We start from the raw sequence: 26,158 nt of genomic DNA on the forward strand, positions 1-26,158 counted from the left end.
TCACAGTCAAGCTAGAGCACCTATTAAAACATGTTTTTTCATTGTCATCATGAGTTCAAATAATGTCATGAATTTCTTCACCATAAGCATGACCTAAGCGTCCCAAAGCTGTCAAGTTGATCGCACTGAGTGTCCACTAGAAAAAGTAGGTCATGGATAGCAACTTAGATCTGGGGTGGGGAACCTGTGGCCCTGCAGATAGATCCCTCACTTATATGCCAGGATGGATTGGGTTGATGGGAGTTCACACTTTAAAACATCTGGAGGGTCACATGTTCTCCAAGGCCTGGCCTTGACATTCTTCTTTTATTATTTAAAATTTTATCGACACATTTCCAATGCCATTACAAAATTTATATTTTAAAAAATGAAAAACAAGAAAGTGTTACACTTACAGATATTGTTCCTTTTATGTACATTATTTTATTAGAGTATCTCCTTTAATAATAATAATAATAATAATAATAATAATTATTATTATTATTATTCTGTTTATTTATATCCCACCTTCCTCCCAGTATAGGGGCCTAAGGCTGCTAACAAATTTAAAACAGTCTAAGTTAAAACAGTATAAAACATTAAAAATACAAAGTTTAAAAAACAATGAAACAATTCAAACAATTAAAAACATTACATTATTAAAATTTAAGAATTTAAAACTCTTTAAAACTTTAAAAAAACCAGCACCCATATCAATATGTGAAGTCCTGGCAGCATAAAAACATTTTTATGTGCCATTGAAAAGAAAGCAAAAATGGAGCCACCCTGGCCTCTCTAGGGAGGGAGTTCCAGAGCTTGGGAACCACTAAGAAGGCCCTCTCTCTTGTTCCCACAAAATGCGCCCGAGAGAGTAGTGGTGCAGAGAGAAGGGCCTCTCCAGATGATCTCAACATCCTAGTGGGCTTGTACAGGGAGCTAAGGTCCTTCAAATAGTCTGGACCCAAGTCATATAGGGCTTTATAGGTCAAAACCATCAATTTAAATTGTGCCCGGAAACTGTCTGGCAGCCAATGGAGCTGTTGCAATGAGAGAGTTGTATGCTCCCTGTAGCCAGCTTCAGTTAACAGCCTGGCTGCAGTTCTTTGGACCAGCTGAAGTTTCTGAGCACCTTTCAAAGGCAGCCCCACATAGAGTGCATTACAGTAATCCAGATGGAATATTACATGATTCTTAGATAATACAGTTGGCACTTCGTTTCTGTGGGGATCCGTTCTGGACCCTTACACGAAAATGGAAGCTTGCGCTTATTCAAGACCCATAAGGCTTGAATGGAGCATGCTCCCATGACATATAGTCATATATGGAATAGTTTCACTGATTGCCAATTTATTTCCAATCTCAGTTTAAGATACTTAATTTTCTTTGTTCTAAAAGAAAAATTGCCCTCCTCCTATAAATGTGTCTAAGAACTTAATTCTAATTTTGAGGTTCTCCTAACAGCTCTTCTGCCCTCAAAAATACAGTGGCTGTGCATCAAGGCCTTGTAGGTTCTTATCATTTAATTGTTCTATATTGCTTGTTAGTTTTGCTGTATTCTTCAGTTTTAATTTTTAAATAGCATTTCAGTAATATGATTTTTATTATAATGTAATGATGTATTTTATTGTAAGCCATCTTGAATATTTTATAAAATGTCAGGGGCTAAAAATCATTTAAAAAACAACAACAATGTATTTTCATTTTGTATTATATTTTCCATCCTCAAACCAGTCATCCTCAGACTATCCTTTTAAGGTATATATCATCCACCATATCAATTTTATGGTGAAACCTTGACTACTAACATTGATTTAAACAGACATTCCTCTTCTCAGGAAACTTAGAAAGATCCCTAACAGAATTCTCAACCCAACCTCACCTAATGATCCATCTTACTATCCTTTGGCAGAAACTAGGGCCCAAAACACACTGCAGAAATAACCTAGATTGATACCGCTTTAACTGCCCTGGCTCAGTGCTAAGGAATAATTGGAATTGTAGCGTGTTGTGGCACCCGATCTCTCTGTCAGAGAGGGCTAAATAACTCACAAAACTACAATTTCATAGCACTGAGCCAGGGCAGTTAAAGCAGTGTCAAACTGGATTATTTCTACAGTGTGTTTTGGCACTGTGGTACCAAAAAGTGGCAAGAGCATGGGAAGATCTATATTGAAAATACACAGAGATTCCTGAAACAATAGCATTGGTATTAACAGTGTATTGTTGTATGTCAAGAGTGGGCAAAATGTGGTCCATGGGCCCTTGGGATCCCTGACTGTGGCTCTTGAAGCTGCACAGAAATTCTCAAGGCCCCCAGGGACTCTTATGAAAAGATTTCAAAGTTGATTTTAACTATTCACTGGTGAAAAGCCCCACAAACCAACTGCAAATGCTTTCCCTGCCCTCCCAGAGCCCCAACCCTCCAAGGATAAAAGCCACCAAATCAGCCAAAATAGTCTCTGGAAGCAATAGTGTCTGAAAGCCTGGCATGCCAAAATATGCCAGTGTAGTCTAGTGGGTGAGCACAGGAGGGGGCAATGGCCACTTCCTCTTCTGCAGTTGCCCACACTTGTTTTTGGTTTGTTTTATCAACTAGAGCTGTTTGTATGTTAGAAGCATTTCTCAAAAAACTGCCAGTTCAAAATCATAGAATCATAGAATCATAGAATCGTAGAGTTGGAAGAGACCACTAGGGCCGTCCAGTCCAACCCCCTGCCATGCAGGAAATCCAAATCAAAGCATCCCTGACAGATGGCCATCCAGCCTCTGTTTAAAGACCTCCAAGGAAGGAGATTCTATCACCCTCCGAGGGAGTGCATTCCACTGTCGAACAGCCCTTACTGTCAGGAAGTTCCTCCTAATGTTCAGGTGGAATCTCTTTTCCTGTAGCTTGCATCCATTGTTCCGGGTCCTGTTCTCTGGAGCAGCAGAAAACAAGCTTGCTCCCTCTTCAATATGACATCCTTTCAAATATTTAAACAGGGCTATCATATCACCTCTTAACCTTCTTTTCTCCAGGTTAAACATCCCCTGCTCCCTAAGTCATTCCTCATAGGGCATGGTTTCCCGACCCTTCACCATTTTTGTCACCCTCCTTTGGACACGCTCCAGTTTCTCAATGTCCTTTCTGAATTGTGGCGCCCAGAACTGGACACAATATTCTAGGTACATGACTTGGGAGAATTCCACTGACACCAGAGTGCTTCCAATAGTGCAAAATGGGATAGCCAACATCCCTTGATTCTCTCTATGTACTTGCAGCCTTCTGAACCATTTCACTTTTGGTTTCAGAAGTGCAGCAGTTCAAGGGAAGACAGCTTATGTGGGTAGGACAACAGCAAAAAAAAAACAACAAAAAAACAAAAAACAAAACACCCAAAACAAAACATCCAACCCCAAAAAACAACTGCTCCAACTTATTTGAGCATATTTTCCACCATGATTGAGCCATCATTGGATAAACCCCTGACAACCCCAATGCCCATTTGATTTTTGTATCAAAAGGTGTACATCCATCTCTTTTTAAGATTAACAAGAGAACACTCACTGGTTTTAAGGGATATAGAGTATATTTTGCACCCAAAGTCATGCTTTATTCAGATGCATGCATGCAATAACAGAGAAATGAAGGCACAGAGTTCTCATACCTGAAACTAGCAACGCAGTTAGTGGTGGGCCATCCTAAAACGAAAGACTTTTCCAGGCTAGTACTGCCCTCGCAGACCTCTTCCATGCAAGATGCTGTCCACATTTCGGAAATACGTGCCTGGCTCTTCAGTTTGAAATGCAACTGTGACCTGTCATTGAAAGAATTCTATTATACAACACTGGCAACCAAAGCTTAGAAATAAATACAAAATGAGCATAACTCCTACCAACTGAGGTCTATAAAACAATTAACTCTGCCATTCCTACAAACAAGAGTTGGGATTGCTGCAGGCCTGGAGGCAAAAAGTCTGAGCTAACAGATGGACTGTCAGCTTCAAAAATCTGTGTTTGCTGGACCAGACCACTTTCTTGAGGCAAAATGAAATGCTGTACATTTAGAAAAAAAGACAGCAAATAAAAGAGAAAAATATACATGAACTTTAATCCACCTGCCAGGCTAGCAATGAGATTTTAGGAATTGGAGGCTTGGAAATTTAAAGCTCTGATCCCATTCCCAGACTTGTATCATCTAGAATCCCATAGTCAAAGTATGAATTAACATGCCTTTGGAGGGGGTGAGAATGTGACATGCTTTCTTCAGAATTAATCTCAGTTTCAACACAAATGGAGCACAAGCAAAAATCCAGTTATTTTGGTCTCAAATGTGAGCGCACTTAAACCTTACGGATTTCAGAGAACTAACCTACATTTAGGATGCTCTGATTTCACATCCCCCCAAAAGCTTTTAACATTTAGTTCATTAACAGCTCTGACTTGATGCTGTGCCACAGAGGAACTGGCATCAACCCAAATATCCACAGTTGCAAACACTGTATTCAGAATCAATTCATTGGGAACTCTCTCCTGAATGAATCCCACCTGAAATGAATGGGAGAATATGTTACAGTGTTGCTCTATCAAATAATATCTATGGATTCTACTCGGATTTGCCAGAAGAACGTTAATCGTACCTTCTGTCAACCATATTTCTGTCCGCACCAGCGTATCTCCTGTTTATGGTGCAGCACTCAAATGAACAACTGCTCACCAGGAAAAATTAACAGGGGGAAACAAGTGATGCAGGAGAACTTAATACTTATATCACAGCTCAGCTATTTATTTCATTTGTATGCTGCCTTTCGCCCAGAATAGGACCCAAGTTGGCTCCCAAAGAGAGTCAATTAAATCCTTCACAATAATTATTTTTAAAGTTAATAAAATCACCACATAGTATAGACAGTATATTTACTACTGCATTAACTTTGCCAGACTTTCCCCTTACTGCTCCAACTGGAAGGGCAAAAATAAAACAACAAGTCAGGATCCATGCAGGTTATAGGAATCCCCAGAAGAAAAATTGAAACAACTGTTTTTTTCACATCACTGATGATTCCAATCCCTGCTTAAGTCACAAACTAAAACACATTCAAATGGTAGTTTGAGCATTGGATGATGACTCTGGAGACCAGGGTTTGATTCCCATTCAGCCATGGACCCCCTCTGGGTGGCCTTGAGCAAGTCACACACTCTCAGCCTCAGGTGATGGCAAACCATCCTCGGAACAAATCTTGCCAAGATAACTCCATGATAGGTTTGCCATAAGTCAGAAACAACTTGAAGGCATGCACACACACACAAACGTATAACTTAGCAAATTCATTATTGTGCTGATTTTTGTCATCAGATCCCCTTCAACCTAATGAAACCCTATGAATGAGAGACCTCCAAAGCCCTGGTCATCAACTGCCCTGCTCAGGTTTTGCAAACTCAGAGCTGTGGTTTCTTTAATTGAATCAATCCATCTGTAATGCAATCTTCCCCTTTTCTTACTGTCTTACACTTTACTGAGCCCTATTGTCTTTTCCAAGGAGTCACATTATCTCATGATACGTCCAAAGTATGACAGTCTTAATTTAGTCATGAGCTCAGACTTGATTTGCTCTAAGACATATTCTGTCTTTTTAAGGTAATTCATACATTGGTGTTAATGACTATTTTTTCTGCATATTCTTCCACAAGGCCAAGAGAAAAAGGGATGCTGGAGCATGCACAAGTCAATCCCCTCTTAACCCAAAGATTTACCCTTGCAAGCTGAAAGGTACAATAAAGCCCTGGCCTAAAGATATACCATTCATGTTGCTATTTGGCAATGATGGAAAGTGGCTCTCCCTTCTTTGGCCTTCCAGGTTATTTTGCTTCTAACAAATCCTTGTCTTTCTGGATAGAGTTGCTGCAGAGTTTCTCACCTGATAAGTGGATTACTACTTAAGACTGGAAGGTCTTGTGTAAAAGTGGGTCAGCCTAAAAAAGGAACCTTAATAGGCATCTAAAAGCTGCAGGGGACAGAAAGCCAGGGGAGGGGATGTCTAGCAGTATCTGAATAAGAGAGGAATACCAACTCCGAAAATGACAACTGTGAAGAACAGAAGTGTTTGCACAGGAAAGATGTTTATAGAAAATCTTTGCCTAACACACTTTGCTGCCATTGTCGATGAACACAGCTTCTGTGCTCAACTCACAGAATTTTGCAAGATAACAATTTCTCCTCTCACGCTAATAAAGTGGAAGAATGATCACATAGAACCTTGGTTGCTATGCAGTTATTAAAGACACGGCAATCATGGTTCATATAGAAATATATTAAAATTCATATCCATATAAACTATAATCTATACAAAAATGCTGGGATCTGCAGAGCAATAGAAAAAGGTCACTAAATATGGTGCAAGCATTTCAGTTGTTAGCAGGAGGGGAGGAGCATAGGGAACCTGCATCTGATTATAGCCATAAAATGTTATGCATTTATGTGTGCATGCATGCATGTGAATGTGCATGCACACCTGTATGAAGATATTCAGGTCTGGTATTGCAGCAGTTTCAGTTTACATGTGAGATTTCTCCTGAGGCTACTGAGAAGGAAAAACAAAGAAACAACAGCAGTTCCCATTTTTTCTTTTTAAGCTAGTATGGTATAGTGGTTACAGTGCTGCATTGTGATCCAGTAGATCCAAGTTCAAGACCCTACACAATCATGAAAAAGGTAACCATGGACTGACAAGTCACTTTCTTTCAGCCTGACCCTACTTCATAGCACTGTTCTACTCATTGAAGAAAAACAGATATAAATGTATTTAATTACTGTCACTGAAAACAAAAACTTGATCTGTGTTCTCTGAACTGTTCCATCCGCATGCATATAGACAATATTGGTTCCTGAGTTTTTTTATATTGACAAAGCTATTTCAAACTGTTGTTGTTATGTGCCTTCAAGTCATTTCTGATTTGAATCAAAGTTACCATGGGGTTTTCTTGGCAAGATTTATTTACCTTCCTCTGAGGTTGAGACTGTCAATATCACCAAGTGAGTTTCCACGGCTTAGTGGGGATTCAAATCCAGGTCTCCTAGTGTCCTAGTCCAACGCTGAAGCCACTACACCATGGCTCGCTGATTTCAGACAATATCCTGTATTCAGAATCTAGGTCCTTGTGGTGGGATTGTCATTACCCCTGCCTATAAGAACTACCTCAGATCATGCAGATCATTATGCAATGATTTTCTTATCTTTTTATATACTAAATTCTGTTTTAGTTATAATTCTAAATTATTCTGGATAATTTTGAAAGTGCTATCTGTGAAGCCATGCATTCTCAATTATTTTCTTTTGAAATACTGTACAACCTTACTTATTGTGTTCTCTTAATTTTAGGTACTTTCTTCATCTTAGGTATGTCTTTAAACTCTTAGAATGGCTAACTTTACTTTTTTTGACAGGCTATGGTTTAACATCTTTCTGAAATCTAGAATATGGCAGATGAAAGATTTTACCTCTCACTTCAGCACTGTGCCAGGAAAAACATCATTTTAAGCTATTAAATTTTGATGTGTTGGGTTGGTCCATTCCAAAACGCAATCTCTTCCCATACAAAATACCAAGCTGACACATCATTGAACAATTAAATAAAAGCATTTAAGCAACTCATTTAAAATCTGACTAAAGAGAATCAAGATCTTTATCAAAACAACTTCAATACAAATGGCCTTTGTCAAACTGGAACACAAGTGGCTTGCAAAATGGGGATAGTACAGATGACTGCCTAACAAGAGCCAGCTCGAAATAAAATGTGAATAAAAATGCAATTTAAATTGGAGGTTATTAATCATTTCCCTTTGTTTTATAACCAATCACAATGTGGGACAGTCAAATTAGTAATTCATATTTAACAATTCTGATTTGAATCCATATGACTTACTTCCTATATAAATAGTGTATTTTCATTGGGGCTTGCAGAGGTATTTTCAATTGACATTGTCCACTGCCTCATGAGCAGTTGTAGCTCTGCCATCCACCTCTAGGTTTCTGTCATCTTTTTTTTTAATTCTCTTGGGCCCGTTACAGACCGCCCAAAAGGGGCGGTCTTGGACCGCTGCCGGTTGCAGCGCGGAGGAGCCGCAGCAGCCAAACCACGCGACTCCTCCGCGCTGCAAAAAAGGAGTGCAGAAATCGCACTCCTTCTGGCAACCCGGAAGAGCCGCCACAAGCGCCAGAGCGCGCACTCGCAACGGCTCTTCCGGGTTTAGATGTCCGGACGCTGTGCGTCCGTTACATCAAGATGGCCGCGCCCGTCTGTATAGGGCGCCACCATCTTGCCGTACGGAATACGCACGAGGGGCAAGGCGCGTCCGGAAGTGCCGCCCCTCGCGCGTATTCCTGGCGCAACGACGGCGCCGCTTAGGCCCATCTGTAAGGCGCCTTAGTTTATAATCCAACTCTGCAACGATGTAAGCATATTCAAACTGCTCCACTGAGAGCAGGTATCATGCAGCCTCCACATGTTTTAGACTACAATTCACAGCCAGCATAGCCAATAGTTCACTATTTTGAAGGCTGCACACTTTCAATCCTTATCTTAGAAAAACGTGTTCCTGGTCCTATGCTCCCACCGTACATATAGGAAAGGGGCAGGAAAGTGTGTGGGACAGATGCGGCAAGGCATGTGTGGAGCAGAACAAGGAGTCCTGTCATGAACCAATTTGTACAGAGTGAAAGAAAAAAAAATGAAAATGTGTTTACAGAACTTTTCTTCTATGAGCGATTCCTTCTTTACCCTGTAAGTAGCTCCAATTTGACCTGTAGATGCTCAGTGAGGAGGAGGATGCTTCCCCACATTTAAAATAGGGACTGCATAAAGAAACTACACTGCTTTCCCTGCTTAACAAGAACAAAAGCACTTTTGTGATGTTAACAGTCATGTCAAACCCCACCTTCATTTCAGATCTGGTTACATTTTTGACAACTAAACATCTTTTCAACTAAAGAAAAGGACAAAGACTGCTAAAGATCTGGGAGTAAATGATCAAAAAGGACTGTCAAATCAGTTTCATTTCAGATGATATACTGTTCTAGCTGCTGCTCACACAATCCTGGATTTCATCCACAGAGTGCTGTAATTGAGGTAGGATGGAGCAAAGAAATTTATGAAAGAAAATAAAATGAAAGTTCGTATCAACTCTGTCTCATAAACACATTTCTGGATGTGCACTGTTTTGTAAGCATATCCATACTGTTTTGTTGTCCTTGTGAATCTACATTAACTGAAAGTATCTTGAAGATGCTCCTAAACAGAAGGTGATAACACCAAGGAGTCTGGATGTGCCATTTGTGTTCAATCAAGCTTGACGCTGAGTTTGGATTATTCACTCAACCATTCACAATTAAATCAAACTTACAAGCTGGAGCTCTTGCATGCCAACCTCATGCAGGGCTTATAACTCTAGGCAAGCCCAGAGGGTTCTTTCACATGTGATTATGTGTGAATGAGAAACTAAGATGAGGGGGGAAAGGCCCTAATGAAGCTTCCTTCTTTGTCAGCTAGGATGGGGGTGAGGAATAGTAGGCTTGATCAGTTGAACATCTTATCTTGAATTTGTCACCTTGTATCCCTCTGTTTGAAAGGCAATTATGTTGTTGGTTGGGAAACAGAATGTAAACATGCTCTTTCCATGGTTATCTGAGGCATGATCATCTCATGCCCTGCTTGTGAGCTTCCTAAAAGTATCTGGCTGGTCAAATACTGGAGACAATGCTGGTCAAGACCAACCCTTAATCTCAGCAATAATCCATCTCACAATAGTTTATGACAATCTCACAATATCTTAACTACAGCTAGGTCTGCACTAACCCAAACTTATAAATGAATAACATTTCCAAACCCTTGAAAATGACCACCTTTGTGCAATTAATTACTGAATTCATACATAGATTTGAAGAGGAATTTTCAAATGTGAAAATTGTATGTTAAGAACATTAAATAAAGGGATGTCTTTAAAATTCAATTCCCCCTGACATCATTTGTAGCAAATAAGAAACAGGGAAGGAGTAAATATCTTTTGCTTCAATACTGTGGAGCTATTCAGACAAGTATATTTCAAGCATTGCTTTTCACATTGTTCCAATATATATTTACTTCACATAGTGCTCCTTACCATTCCATTCCACCTTTCTTCGCCAGACTACTGTGGGACCATCATCTCAGCACATTCTCCTTATCTCCACAATGCACCACTATCAATGATAGCAGTGGCTGCTCTTTAGCTTTTGGTGAGTGGACCTGTCCCAGTTCCCCCACATATACTTTTACAGATCCCCCTGTCTTTGACTTGACAGTCCTTTAAAACCCACTCCATTCTCCCTACCTCCCATTCCCTGACACCAAGTAGTACAATAATGAAACCTATAGCCCCAGAAACTTTCACAATACAATGAAAAGCTGATGAGTTCTCCTAACTAATCCCTCAGCAACTGAAGCTTGATCTGGCCACTATCCTTGAGGTCCCCTATGGTAAAAACCGTTTTGAAATGTCAGTAACCTTTGTTGAAGGAATGGAAAACATCTCACCAATATTGTAATACAAAATGAGATAAAAATGTTAGCTGCTGAAGAGTGTAAGGTTCCCAGTAGGATGTTTTACAGCAGTAGTTTCTTCAGCTTTGGACTTACTTGGGTTTGGCAACCACGATGATATCAGTGAAGAGGAATAGGTGACGTTCCTGGGTCTGTAGGCCTGTCTTTAGCTGTACATGTCCATCCAGAAGGAATGTTCTGGTGGGACAGAGGAAGGACTGTACAAGTGGACACGTCTCTGGACTGATGGGAGAGAAGCAAACTTCCCTGAAGGCAAAATAAACAAAAGTCACTGTGAGCCACTTGAAGAATAGGTTCTCAAAATAGCTACAAAGCTGCAGGGAGAATATAAAATTCATTTGGGATTTAAAATGTAGCTGAGAATCTACCAAACTTCACATTTCATATGCACATCTCATAATACAGTACCGGTGAAACCCAAATATAATTACAGGGATGAGAGAATGGCCTCCAAACGGTCAAGCAATTCAGTCCTTGAAAATGGCCATATTTAACATCTGGTACACTTCTGAAGAATCCATTCATTTTCCCTGCCCTGCTCCAAAATCCCCAGCACCACACAAAAATTAACCCTATCATTAAGAGTGCCCATACAGATTTTATTTGAGTTAGGCTTTTGATAACAATTACACAAGGCAATGTTTTATTATCAACACAACCCAGTTTGAGACCCAGGTTTCCTTCACCAATCCTCTTCATTCCTCCTCCCCACACACATCTGCTTGTGTGTTGTTCTTCTGAACCCCAATGCCTTTCTCATCCAATCCAGTTTATTGGAATGACAGCAGTGAGAATAGCTAGCCATTCAAAGAGCTTTGCAGGACAACTGGCTGGGTGCTCACCCTGTGTCTGGATGCTTCCTGACATTGGTTATGGTTTTTGCTGAGTACAGCTGGATTATCCGGAGGAGTCCAAGATAATTGCTGACTTGGGAAAACCTGACAGCTGGTGCTGGAAGGACATGCACTTCAGCATGAGCATGACTCATTTTCAGCATCATGCAGCAGCTATCTACATTCTCATCCCAGCCCAGTGAGAGTCCAGATTACATTCTTCTTTCCTTGCTGTTTCAAGACAGTGGCATTTTACTGTTTCTTAATTCTTAAAAAATCACTTTTATACTGGTTAATCTGATTGGTGAACTGATGTGTGTGGGGATCAGTCACCACTTAACTTTGCAAACAGGCTTATAAAAGTCAGATCTACAGGAGACTTGGAAGGATGCTGTTGGCTTCTGAGGGTGAAACTGTCTAATTTTAGGCTGGTGTTTCCCCCCGGTAATGGGGTATTCTTACAGTTCCAGAGGCCATGCTTGTGGGGATGGCACAAATCCTACCCTACTCTAAAATGTGCAGCTGTCAATGAATATTTGTGTGTTCTACGTTACAGTCTCAGTGTCCATGTATGAACAGGGAAGTCCAGCAGGCATGGCCAATACCTCATCTAAACCGAGAGAGAGAAAGAGAGAGAGTGCATGCATGCCTTCAAGTTGCCTGTTGACTTATGGTGCACCATGTATTTCATAGAATTTTCTTAAGCACGGAACACTCAGAGGTAGCTTTGGCAGTGCCTTCCTTTGAAATACAACTGACAGCACCTGGTGTTCACTGGTGTTCTTCTATCCAAATACTAACCAGGGCTCACCCTGCTTAGCTTCCAAGATTGGACAGGATTTGTTGTCTTTAAAGTATTTAGGTGTACAACTTAGAATACCCCTCTAGACTCTTTTGTAATACTCTAAGAGTTTCAGGAAAGAGCCAGCATGGTGTAGTGATTTGATCATTAGGCTACGAATCTGGACACTAGAATTTGAATCCCCACTCAGCCATGGAAACACACTGGTGATCTTAAGCAAGTCACACTCTCTCATCCTCTGGGGAGGACAACCTCTGAACAAATCTTACCAAGAAAACTCTGTGATAATTTCACTTTAGGGTCACTATAAGAATAAAACCACTTGAACGCACACAACAAGAACACAACAGTTTCCTGACAGATCATAGAATCATAGAGTTGGAAGAGACCACAAGGGCCATCCAGTCCAACCTCTGCCATGCAGGAACTCACAATCAACTATAAACTATACTTAGTCTGTGTGTCTTCTCCACTAATGACATTCAGGGATTCCTTGAGAGAAGAAGGTCATGTTCTTGGAAAAGTTATTTTTTGGACTACAGCTATCAGAATCTCATAGATATATAATCCAAAGAAGTATTTTTTCCAGGTGGTATTCAGAATGGGCATCTGAACATTTAATGAGCAGTTAAGCACACATGTGCCAACTAGCTCTGCCATCTCCTAATCACACATGCAACATAATAGCAGGAAAGCCTTTGTTGTAGTATACACATGCTCTATACACTGGAATGCCAGGAGGATGCAGCAGTCAGTGTAGCTCTTGTTATACATCAGTTGAATGTTTGGGTATCATTTTCAAACACTGCTGAAGACTGAAGTCATATGGAAAGAAAAGTGTGAACTGAATTTCTTGAATTCTTGTTTCCATACTGGTGTTAAAAATACAAACTGGTGTAAAATGGAGTGAGGTGACCACTGAAAAAACTCTGGACTTGAGACCAACACCACTACAACAATAAAATCTCACCTTGCACATATGGATTTAAATTGGTTTATTTATTTATTTAAATCCCATCCTCTATCTAGAGATCTCAGGGTGGCATACAAATGTCCTTCTCTTCTTCAACTCTCCTATGTAGTCAGAATCTTGCTCCCCTTCACATTTTTACCACCTCTTTAGGCTGTTTGCAAAACACTGGCTTTTTGACACAGAAGATTAGCCACCAAATCAGAATAACACTTTACTCTTCAAAACTATTATTCCAAAGTAGATTCATCAACCTTTGACCCTTGCTGGATTTGCAATCTTGTGTATTATTTCAGAAACTCAAAATAACCTCCTCTTACTTTCCCCTCCCTAGTTTTCATGCTTTTAAAAGTAGTATACATACAAACAAAGTTTTCTGTTTCTTGTGTTGCATTCAAGCTAGAGCACTCAGCTTTGAACTATTTAGGTGATGGGAATTTCAGCATTTTTGGAAACATATTCAAGATGCTCTTTGTTGTACCCTTTGGTTATGCAATATTTTAAGAATTTTGGACTCTTTTTCATTTTTGTCTGACAAGTTTTTCATACTGAGGACAAAGGCAAGCAGAAATCATTAACATGTAATGATTTAAATTTCATACAGTAGCGTGGGAGGCGTGATAATGTCTGAACACTGTGCACAAACTGGGAGGCTTGACAAAACATTAGCAAAGGGCAACTGGGGTCAAAAACTCAGTTCTGCAAGCCACATTCATAAAAGGCCTATAAACAGTCAAGGTTTATGATAAGTGGCTTCAGACCAGTGGGATTAAAAAATGAAGAAATGGATTTGGGTCCCTGAGACTTTAAACATGCAAACAACAATAAAATGGATAAACAAATAACACCTATTTGAAAAGTCACAAAGATGTCCAGTGTTCCAAGAAAGTAAATAAAACAGAAAGTACAACAACAGCAGCACAAAAAGAGGATGGTGATTAAGTTATTTTGAAATGAATTTGTACAATGTTAAATAATAATAATTATACTACGTGTTTGTTCAAAATAAAGCAAAACCATTCTGTGTACATAAGCCAAAAAATATTTACATGGCCCTAAGATATCATACTGAAAGTATTTGTAGAATTCCAAAACAAAGAACAGTCGACCAAACCAGGTCAAATTCTGCCAAACTGTCTTGGCTGTTTTCAAACTTGACATGAGGAATAATCTTCTTTGGTATCTACCCAATAATCCTCATAACCATGGACTTCAGTTTTTCAAAGTTTCACTATTTCTCACTTTGTCCTTATACTTCCCTTTAAAAATATTCAACTGACAGTTTGCATGATGCTCCTTCATTTCAAAATTATGTTCTGATATGAAATCAAGGGTGAAAAACTACAAAAGGAATTTTAGTATTATATGCCATCATGAGCAAGTCCTTTTCTCATGTACATTTCATACCTGTATTCCCAACACAGTCAGTGTCCACAGGCACAGACAACAATAACATGATGGCTATCCTTGTTGGGAGGTGAAGTACTGGCCTCAGGTTATTTTCTTTTCCCTACAATGTTGGGGTCCAAGCTTTCTATTGTCAAGAGCTGAAGACCATGCTTTGCTTTACAGTATCTCAGCATGGGAAAACTGGTTTTAAAACAAAAAGAAATTCAGTTGCCACTGCTGCCCAATAAGCTTGGGAGAACAAATGAAAGAGTTGGGAGGCAGGGCTGTGTGAGAGTAGGGATGGTGACAGTGCCAAGTGAACAACTTGCAGAGGAGTAAGCATTGGGGAAGGATGATGAAGGGACAACCCAATGGGAAAAATGAGATAGGAGTGTTGTATGGCATTGCATGCTGGCTATAGAGTATATAAAATCATAATCATTGGTGGGAATATAACTGGAAGGCAGGATGACCTGGCAGGTATTTTTGGAGCTCACAATGACCCAAGGAAGTTAAAAGACACCAGTGTTGAGGGCTCTTGACTTAGGGCATGCCCGGCATAGATAGAACAAAAGGGCAAGCATCATGGGTAATGCATGATATGACACGTTTCCCCTATGCCACCCTGAGATCTCTAGATAGAAACGAAGACATGAAAGGAAGGAGGATTGAAAACTGAAAGGAACCATTGCTGAAGGATCCTGAAATTCAGGTGGCCAGATAGGTGACATTAAAATTGCTTTAGTGTGACAGCTAGGAATACAATACTGTCTATTTCCAACATTAAGCTCAGCCTTACACTGTGACATTATATTTCACACTATTTTTCCGCAACCTACATTGATGAAGGGGAAAGGTGGAGAAGAAATTGCAGTCCATAAAACTGTTGATTTATATTATATTTTAGCTTGATTTGCCATAAAAAAAAAAAACTTGGGGCAGCTAATAACATCAGTAGAAGCAAATTAAACAAGAAAACTATTCAAATCAATCAAGGGACATCTTGTCATAAATTAAAACAGAAGAAGCCCACACAGTTTCACCCTGTTTATGTGAGTTCTGGAAGCAGAAATGACCCAGGCTGGAGTCTATATCAAGTTAGATAAACTTGCTGATACAACAATTTAAAACACACTGAGATGAAAAAGGGGCAAAAATGAATGAGAAAGCATTTTCTTTTCTGACACAGAAGTCACGACATTAAAATTATGAATAATTTACCCAAATCAAGCATCATTAATGGAACTGATGTGTGAAAAAATGAAGAGCACAGGTATAACTATGGGGCAATGCAGATGGCCAATAAAGAGCGGTCTCTAGCTTCTCTGGCTGCAATCAGACCAGGTCTGTGGTGACTGCACAGCCCACTTCCAAAGTGGACCACCACCACAGTCCCAAGGTGGCAGCCATCAGGAATCATAATATTTCTGCTCCTTTTTGATCCAGTCCAAAGGACCAGATCATGGCATCAGAGAGGCTTCCAGCCACTTTGGGGGTATGTGTCACACACCTCCAAAGCGGTCAGAAGCTGCTTCATTTGGCCCATGTGTTTTGGTTAACGAAATAGATGTGTTCCTGGGCTTTACTTCTTTAAAAGAAACTTTAGTACCAGAGGCAGAAAACAACATGGAAATAATTTATTCCTATACCACAGAAAATAATAGATTAATAAGTTTCAGAAAAACTAACAATACAAACAATCAGCTCAAGTAAGCCTTGCATAAGCAAACAAAATAATTTTCAACTTTCAAGAAAGAACTTGAAAGCTTTTTCTTTCACCAGCCTCCACCTTTCGTATGATTTCTGTTTTGGTGGCTAAACTTACAGATCTGTGCTCTTTTTCCTTTTTTTTAGCATACTGGGAGGAGCTGGTAAGGCAGGCTTATCTGTTCTCCCCCTTTTGCATTTTATGCATGCTCACAGTAAAGGGGCTCTACAGGGAGCTGCTATTTACATTGCCTATTATAAGCAGGCACACACAGCTACAATTGGATTAGCTAGAGCAAAATCCCACTTTTTCCCACCTTAAGCTTCATTGCACTGTTTACTGCAGACATACTACTACAACCTGACACTGAAAATCTGCGTTCTCCAGCCCTCCTTCAACATGGTCCAATGCTGATGCTACTAAAAAACCTTACAGTTAAACAGCAGATGAAGAAAAAAATGGAGGGGGGCTGGGCAGACATAAAAAAGATTTTGTAAAAGTCTTTGTACTTCATTGTCTTTGTGCTTCTTTTGTTAACTGAGGTATGTGTGTACTTCAATATTTTAAAAATCAATCTCAACGAATTATCAAATAAGTTACCTCTGAATGACCTTCTCCTGAAATTGAAACAAGCTTTAACTGCTTGGTTATATTTTTAAATAGCAGCTGCCAGCTTTGGAACTGGAAATGAACCAAAAGCCACCCTCCCACTTGAAGCATTATCATAGCACCTGGAAACTATCCAAAACCCAGGCACACAATCTGGCTACAGGAGAGGATGGCATTTGGCCAATATAAAGTCATTTAAAGAAATCCAAAGGGTTGAACTGAGTTACTTTTAAGACTTTTGGTCTGACGCATGACATCTGCTCTCCATATCTGGATTTAGTCAACTTGGTTCCAAAACCATAGCAATATGACAGATGTGTTATCACTGATTTGGCACATATATGGTGGCTGTATTGTATATGTATAACCATAATCCAGAAAGCCATCCTGAACTTTGTCTGCCTTCTTGAAACTGACTCTGTTACGACCCAAAGGGCTTTGGAAAAGGGGAGGGAAGATTAGCTTCTAGTCAAAACAGTAATTCTGTGCCAATCCCTTGTTTTTCTTGCTCCTGTGTGACATCCTCAACTCTTACCTGGCTGCCATGTCTGAAGATTTGACCACCAAAATGGCAATCATAAAAGTGGAAAGAAGTGTCAGAAATTTTTTTATCCTTGGATGCATTTTGGAAGAAGTTCTCAAATGATTTCTAGAAGGTTTAAAATGTTTTTGTTAACATATATAAGGCTTGCCTTGTCTGAGAACCTCCAAGGTTTGAGTGTATACTCAAAGTGGGGTTGTTAAGTGGGGATCCTATGGGGATACTGTCCATCACTCAACTGTCTCCCTGCCAGAGCTGCTGAAGATGATTTTGGATGTGATGTTAATCTCCCCCAAATTTATTGTGTTAGGGGATTCTGAAGAACCCTCATCAAGGCCAGTTCAGAATTTCATGGCTTCCATGGCAAGCATGGGCCTGTCTCAATATCTGGCCCTACACCTGTAACAGGCTGCACTGCTGATCTGGTTTTTGCTGGTGAAGATCATAGTGATCTGAGGGTAGAGGGAGTTGAAAGAACCCCATTGTGACTGACAGATCACTCCCTGATAGGTTCAGATTTGCTGGGATTCCTAACCTCTGCAGGGGTGGTAGACCCATTAAAATGGTCCACCCTAGAGAATAATGGATCTAAAAAGATTCCTGAATGCTGTGGAGGAATTTTCCAACTGCTAGCACTTATGATTCTGTTATTCCCTGGTTGATAAAGTGATGACCTGGGCAACTGACACAGTTGCTCCCAAGCACTCCTTACATGGGTGCAGAGCACAGTCTCCTTGGTTTTTTGAAGAGCTCAATGCAATGAAATGCTTGAGCAGATGACAACAGTGATGGCAGGGAAAGACTCAGGGTTGAGTACCCTTTTAGAGCCTACTTTGACAGTGATGAAAGCTGATAGGAAGAAAACCAACAGGAAGAAAATCAACTCATTTGTGGTGCTAGAGAAGGCTTCTGACGCTACTGTAGCCTGCTAAAAAGACAAACCAAAGGGTCTTAGAGCAAATCAGGTCTGAATTTTCCATAGAAGCCAAGATGACAACTGAGGCTGTTGTACTTGGGCAATATCATAAGACGACATGTCTTACTAGAAAAGACAATAATGGATATACAGTGGACCCTTGTTATATGCTGGGGTTTGGTTCCAAAATCCCCCGTGTATAACAAAATCCGTGTATGCTCAAGTCCCATTAAATATAATGACATAGCAAAATGGTGTCCCTTAAAAAAAATGGGAAATCAAGGTAAATTTATACTTTTTTGGAACATTTTCAAACCGTGTATGCTTGAATCCGTGTATAAAAAATCAGTGTATAAGAAGGGCCAACTGTACTCAATCAAGAAACCAAGGCTCTGAGTATGCAAGATCTGAGCAAGGCTGTTGATGTTAGAATGATAGAATGACTTGGAGGACTCTCACTTGTGAGGTTGCCATAAATTGAAGTCAACTTTATGGCAGTTAAGAACAACATAACTCTTTTGCAATATGAACTTAGTAATCTCTCTCTCTCTCTCTCTCTATATATATATATATATAGCAAGCCTTTGTAATCAAAAGAGAACAGCAGGTTCATTACATAGGCAAAAGCATTACCAGCCTACTGAATGAAAAAAAACCTGATATTTCCAGAAAAAACAGCTTGGTTGTTACCAGACAATTCTTCAGCAACTGCCAAGAACCTTTACAGTACAAAATATACTGCTTAAAAATAATCTATAGTAAAAGGATTTATTTTTCATTTTCTTTTTGAGAATGAAGTAGCTTAGGTGAGAGAGAGATGGGAAGAGAGAGAAAAACCTGAAAGGTAGTGATATTAAGAATATATACTAACATCTAGATTAGCTTTGGAAAAGATCCAAATATTAAAATGTTTTGTATACTTAAACTTTCCCAAATGGTGTAAAACTTGTGTCGTTATCTTCTAGAGTGTGGGATGGAAACGCCAAGGAAAATGATAGTGATTAGTTTCACTTGACAAGTGCAGCCTATTATCTGGATGTGTTGAACTGATACAATCAATCATCACTCTGCTGAGTCAGCAGAGCTCATTGCTTACTAGTACTGTATCTTCTCAGGCAGTTACTCAACAACGAAAGACAAGCTGATTGGCTTTCACCCATCAGAGCAAGATTTAAAAATTCCAGGGGATCACAACTTCACATGTCCAATCCATATTCCTTGACATTCACTTTAGCAGCAAAGTGAAGCAGCTGTATTTATGTGTGTGCACACAGACCTGAACTTCCTAAGATTATTTGCTTCTACCGTTTGAGATTTTCTATTGGTGTTTACAGCATCAAAACTCTCACCCCAGCAAATGCAACTGATATACAGATTTCAAACCGAACATATTAATTTACACATCAGACACCAAGGATCATGTCTTCTGATCATCCATGCTGGCAAATTCATGGATTGGATGACTACAGCCCATGTGTGGTCAGACAACTGCATCATATCCTTTTCTCTTCTATCCCATAGGACGCTTATAAGAGGTATGGGTTGGGTATATATGAAGTTATGTCATACTTCTACTCTCCATGTCTGTATGTGTGCATGCATGCCTGTGCTTTCATAAACTTGGGACCAGAACTTCCACATTATTTCTTGTTAGCCCTAATCCATCTATGTTCACCATGATGTACTCAAAAAACATTTCAGGACAAATCTGTATTTTTTTTGGGGGGGGGGGGGGGGGATCTGAATGTCAATACTATCACATAAACAATTCTGCACTTTGTGAGCTGATGGCCGCAATGAGACTGTTCCTCTTATTCTTCAAGTTGGAAAAAATAATACAAGCTCCCACAATGAGCTAATCCATATAACACTATCCATCACACTTACCTAGGCAGTAGCTGAACTACAGTGATGAAATGCTAATACTGTACATAACTGAATCCACCTACATTCATTTTATTACTGCTCTAGTTCTCTTATTATTCAATGTGTATCAAGGAACATTATTAAGGAGGAGATATGATCACACTTTTTAAATAGCTCAAGGGCTGCCACAAATAGGAGAGTGTAAGATTATTCTCTGATGTCTCAGGTCTAAGAGTTTTACGTTACAAGATGGCTGAGTTGGACTGAAAATTAGAAGGAACTTCTTAACAGTAAGAGCAGTTTGGTAGTGGAGTCAATTGCCTACAGAGGTGGTGGGGTCTCCTTTTTCTGGATGTCTTCAAAAGAGACTGAACATCTCTGCCTGGTGGGGATGCTATAGCTGCGAGATCTTGCACCGGGTAAGGGAGGTAGACTTGATAGCCCATAGGACCCCTTCCAACTGTGAATCTAGGATTATACTACAAACTGAGAGGATTGCTCTTGTACTGCTCTCTTTTAGTAGACATTATCCCAAGATAATTTCTAACAAAGCTAGGTCAAGTTCATTTTGAAGAAAGAGATTTTTCTGGCGATTAGATGGCAGCCTCCTCTCTCTTATTTCATAACCTAATTTTCAGATTCTCTGAAGAATCCCTCTGAGAAGAACTCTCTTGAACATTATTAATTCAAATCTTGTTTGAAGAAATGTGACTTAAACCTGTAACTCTGTGGATCTTAGCAACCAAACTGATTTCTCATTATAAGCAGTCTTCAAAATGCTGATAATTAATCAACGCCATCTGGCGAGATCATTTGAATTTAGAGCCATTATTGCTGTAGTGAACTTATCGCCAAAGTGGAAAGCCACTCTCAGATGGCAGGGGAGCAGAAGAATATAGAAAAGTTAACTATATACAATATGTATTTATAAGTGTTCTTGGAAGAAACATGAATGCTTTATCAAATCTGATCACGGATAAATCTTTCAGCCAATGTCTTACAAGAATTACATTGTACGTTTGTTCCTATAACAGTTTTTAGAAGTACTAAGGAACAGATTTTCTATAACTAGGTGCCAGAAGTAGAATTAAACAATGGAGGCTTTATGTGAGCACTTACACTTTTTCCATGATCAAAATACTGTACTCTTCTTTTATTTACTCACAAGTAAGCCCTGTTTGGGAAAGATTACAGCAACAACCTTATTTAAGCTTCCTATTTGCAGAGACAACTTCATTTTAGTATCTTCTATTAAGTATGAGTGGTGGATTCAAGTTTAATAGCCCTTAAACAGCTTCTTACAAGTGTAGCTACCTAAGTTTCTGCTCAAGGAAATAATGTCATCTCATATACATACCTATGCATATGCATATACATACACATATACATCTCAAAATAGCACTGTTTCATTATTAAACATGTTAAGATTACAGGAAACAAATGAAAAACCTTCCTGTTACAAGCTAACAGTGGGTCAATTAGGGAAGCTATTTATCATTAACTCTGCTCCCAAAAGGACTGAACAGGAAGCAGTAGCATTGCCTAGTCCTGGAAATGCTTTATTTAAAATGTGTAAGAACCCTTGGAAGATTCAACAGGGCTTTGTCTGTCCATACTAGACAAGCTGATAGCATCACTGCATTTATTATTTAAAAAACAGCAACAATTTGGGTCTGAGGGGAAACTCAAAGGAAAACACTAGAATGATGACAGACAGACAATAGTGTCTTCTAGATGGAGCAATCAAATTATGGAGAACCCATGAAAAGGATTATGACAGAAGATGCATATAACTGCAGACAGAATTATGTTGTTACTGTGATTGAGGCAAGGAACACCAACAGATTAAAATACAACAACATATTGGACATATCACTAGTTTAAAACATGTATCAGTTAAAAGAGAATATAAAACCAATACATATGAAAAACGATTAATTCATATTTTAAAACTGATAATTTTAAATAATCTGGGAAACTCTAGTGGATGAGACTGGCATTTACTGCTAACTTGGTAGCAGCATATCCAACTGACAACCCCCTCTAACAGGCCATTTCACAATCTGGGGCCAGCTGAAGAAAATGTCCGCTGAGAAACAGTTGCAACCTAGTTTTGCTGACTGAAGTAAATGTTCCCAGAGAACCTGAGCATATGAGGTGGATAAATCATGTAGGGCTTTAAAGGTAGCAACCAACACTTTGTACATTGCCCAGAATGAATGAATGCTTTCCAGAGATATCTGGTTGGCCATCATCAGCAGTCCAATGCTAGGCTAAAGGGATTTTGGTCTAAACCAGCTCAGCTTTTCTTATATTACACAGACCAACAGATTTGGTCAACTATATAATGCTTGTAGAACTCAGAGACATAGCTGTGTTAGTCTGGAATAACAGAATGCAAAGGAACTTGCAGCACCTTTGAGACTAACTGTGCAAAGTAAACTGTAGCATGAGATTTCATAGACTCAGTCCACTTCCTGCATCTGAGGAAGTAGACCGAGTCTATGAAAGCTCAGGCTGTAATGCATTCTATATAATGGCTGTAGTTGATACTTTGCCTCATGACAACTGGCTTCAATCACAGGAAGCTTTCTTTTTGCTGATGCTTTGATTAGTATGTCTTGTTCATTTCTGTTCCCTGTATCTATATACTATAGTGTGGATTGTGTGCAGCATAAAAGTACTGAAAAACTTTGTAATTCAATAGGGCCTTGTAGTTTAGGTCTAGAATGACACAAAAGTCATTACTCAGTAAGCACTGCATGCTAAGCACTTCACAGAATTAAGTGATAAGCCTCTGTTGTGGGACAGCACAACTCAGACAAGTCAGGGATGTCAGTGATGACACAAGAGTAGTTAAGACAAAGAGTTGGCTTAATGGGACTAACACAGACCAGAAGACGTAACTGTGTCATTCTGGAGAAAAAGCAGCAAACAACTCATTCGCTTTTCATTTCTGTATTACATCTCTTGCTGACAGAATATCTGGGTTTCTCAAACAAAGAACATCTTCCATATGAATGGAAGCACTACCATCAAGATGGTGCATAGGTTCAGAGGTAAAATATAAAGGATGGAAACTTGGATAATGAATAGGCTGTAACTCCACCCTGGTGACACTGATCCTATAGGACTGTCTTCCAAAGTGTTTCCATTTCTTTTTGCCAGTGGATGGAAATATATGATCCTCAGTCTCGACTCGAGGTTGCTGAAACTGCCACTCCTATTATCCTTACCCATCATAGCCAAGGATTAGAGAAGCTGATAGTTGCATCCCAAGACCTTCTGAAGGCCCATGCTTTGCTCACCTCAATGTTACGCCTTCCCACTGACATATTGAGGAGGGAGCTCGCTTGTTTTCCACTGCTCCAGAGACTAGAACCCGGAGCAATGGATGCAAGCTACAGGAAAAGAGATTCCACCTCAACATTAGGAGGAACTTCCTGACAGTAAAGGCTGTCCGACAGTGGAACCAACTCCCCCGGAGTGTAGTGGAGTCTCCTTCCTTAGAGGTCTTTAAACAGAGGCTGGATGGCCATCTGTCGGGGATGCTTTGATTTAAATTTCCTACATGGCAGGGGGTTGGACTGGATGGCCCTTGCAGTCTCTTCCAACTCTATGATTCTATATGAAGTTCTCCTCCTTTGATGTGGATTTTCAAAGTATGGAAGGTGGCTGCTCAGGAGTATTTTACTGATATGATAGTTGCATTTCATTGTGTTGTTGTTGTTTTTAAACTGTTCACTGCTAAAGGCTACTTTCAGGAAATAAGACAACCACTACCATCCTATATACATTTATTCAAAACTATTTTTTGCTTGGTTCAACGAGACTTATTGTCAACTATGTAGGAATCATACTAGAGCCCAGGATACACTACAAATATAAATGGAAGCTTTCTTGTTTTGTTTTGATCTTTTTCTTTGAGAAGCTGGGTTAAATAAAAAATTGCGTAGTACCATGGACCCTTGTTATACGCTGGGGTTTGGTTCCAAGATCCCCCGTGGTTAACAAAATCTGTGGATGCTCAAATCCCATTAAATATATTGGCATAGTAAAATGGTGTCCCTTATAAAAATTAGAAAATCAAGGCTTGATATTTGAAATTTATACTTTTTTTGAACATTTTCACACCATGGATACTTGAATCCGTGTATAAAAAATCTGTGTATAAGGGCCAAGGATTATATTGACTAATAACAGAAAGTACATGGGATACAGAAAAGAAATCAAGTTTTCCCTTTCATAAGGGTAGCCAATGCTATTCTTAAAATGTTACAGTCAACTGGATCCCTTCAACGCTATGATAACACCATTCTGACAATGAGTAGTTTCACAACTGCTGCATTTTGAACCTTTGAAATGTATGTTTGGAGGCTAAGAATTACTTCTTTCTAGAATATCTATTCACTGAGTTTGGAGGTGGAAGGTGCAGACATTTACAGATTAAAATGATTACTATACTGCTACAAAATCTGCAGTAGGCCCTGTTTGTTGATGTTAACAACAGAACATTAGATAACAAAAATTTATCGATACAAATCTTCCATCAATACTTAAAATAACCAATTATCCATATGCCCCTCCCCCTCCAAAAAAAGCAGAATCTGAGATCCAAACAAAACAATGTAACATCTGGAAATGTTTGTATCTACACAGATCACTGGAAATCAGAGTTTATTAGCAAACGCTTCACACAAATAGCTCAATAAAATCAGTATGTCAAATAGTGACTCCAAGTACAAGCTCTGTTGCCAATTCATGTCTCAGTAATATAAACTTCCCTGAAGTGATAACTCTGGAATATTTTTTTCTTAACTGGTCCATTAACAGCACCTTGGAGGGGGGGGGGGGGAATCAACCAAATTTGCTGTTGCTGTAACTGAATTCAAAGGGGAAAAAATCTCCAAAAACTTTTTTTCTTTATTCCTTCCCCTTTTTAAGTGTTTTGCTTTGAAAAACAACCACCCTCACTCTAACAATAAAAAATCACTCCTTTCGTTTCTCCAATTCTTAAAGTAACTGCCCAGTCATTCCACATGCAAATATTTTTCATTCAGTAGTATTCCAATATTCACTTATGTACTGCTGAACAAATTTTGGTCATGCCTTTCTTTACCAGTTTTAATCAAAAGGTTAACAAATTTGGCAACCCTGAAAAAAGACAACTGTTTCTCTGAATCTCACCAGAGGATAAAAACCATACTTCAGACATATTTGCTAGTGTCATTTCTATGCATCTGCCTTTCTGAAGAGCCCTCCCCTCTGAGGCCTTTCTTACTCCATCCATGTTTTCATGTGCCAGTCAAATTTAATCAATTCAAAGAATGGAGAATTCAAGAAGTATACTACATTCAAGACCTATTTATGTACGGAAAACCTAAAAGTAAGGAATCTCGATTCTCTTTCCATTCAACTGCAACATAAAGGTGCAATCATAGATAGAATATTAGTGGATACCACAGATGGGAATGGACTATTTCCCAGATGAATTTGGCAGTTGGACTTGGGGTCAACATCACTAACTCAAACTGGTTCCATACTTGATCTTCTCTCACTTGTTAGTCCAGATCAGCTAACACCAGAGAAGGAATACCTAAAACAATTCACAGACAGTATTTAACTCCCATCCAATTATCAAAAATAACTACAGTGCACCTGCGTTATACGCGGACGCACCATACGCAGCTTTCAGCATATGCTGAAAGCCATAAGGGAGCCTGCGGGAGCCTGCGGGGTGCAAGGGGTGGTGCATCCCATTAAGACTAATGGGGCATGTGCCCGTGGCGCGCATACACCGCCATGCCATGGTGCTATGCACGAGCCTCATTATTTTCAATGGGGCTCGAGCATACGCGTTTTTTTACACCGGGAGGGTCCGGAACGGATCCCCTGTGTAAAAAAAAGGGCGCACTGTAAAACTGTCCCACAATCATGCTGGAGGGGTTGCAAACAGACTGGCTCCTATCTCCA

At 39.5% G+C, this 26,158-nt stretch overlaps 1 protein-coding gene across 6 annotated transcripts in view; it reads right to left on the minus strand.

Annotated features, from left to right (window-relative positions):
• Positions 1-26,158, minus strand: part of ARHGAP20 (Rho GTPase activating protein 20) — a 118,535-nt gene that overhangs the window by 29,466 nt on the left and 62,911 nt on the right. For all 6 annotated transcript variants that reach the window (XM_042460162.1, XM_042460164.1, XM_042460166.1 and 3 more), the window contains exons 3-4: positions 10,627-10,797; positions 3,627-3,776 (exon numbers count right to left, since the gene is read on the minus strand). In XM_042460162.1, coding sequence (XP_042316096.1) covers positions 3,627-3,776; positions 10,627-10,797 — 321 coding nt within the window. The remainder of the gene's footprint in view (positions 1-3,626; positions 3,777-10,626; positions 10,798-26,158) is intronic.

This window comes from Sceloporus undulatus, chromosome 3 (genome assembly GCF_019175285.1).
Source record: "Sceloporus undulatus isolate JIND9_A2432 ecotype Alabama chromosome 3, SceUnd_v1.1, whole genome shotgun sequence".
NCBI classification, from domain to species: Eukaryota; Metazoa; Chordata; class Lepidosauria; order Squamata; family Phrynosomatidae; genus Sceloporus; species Sceloporus undulatus.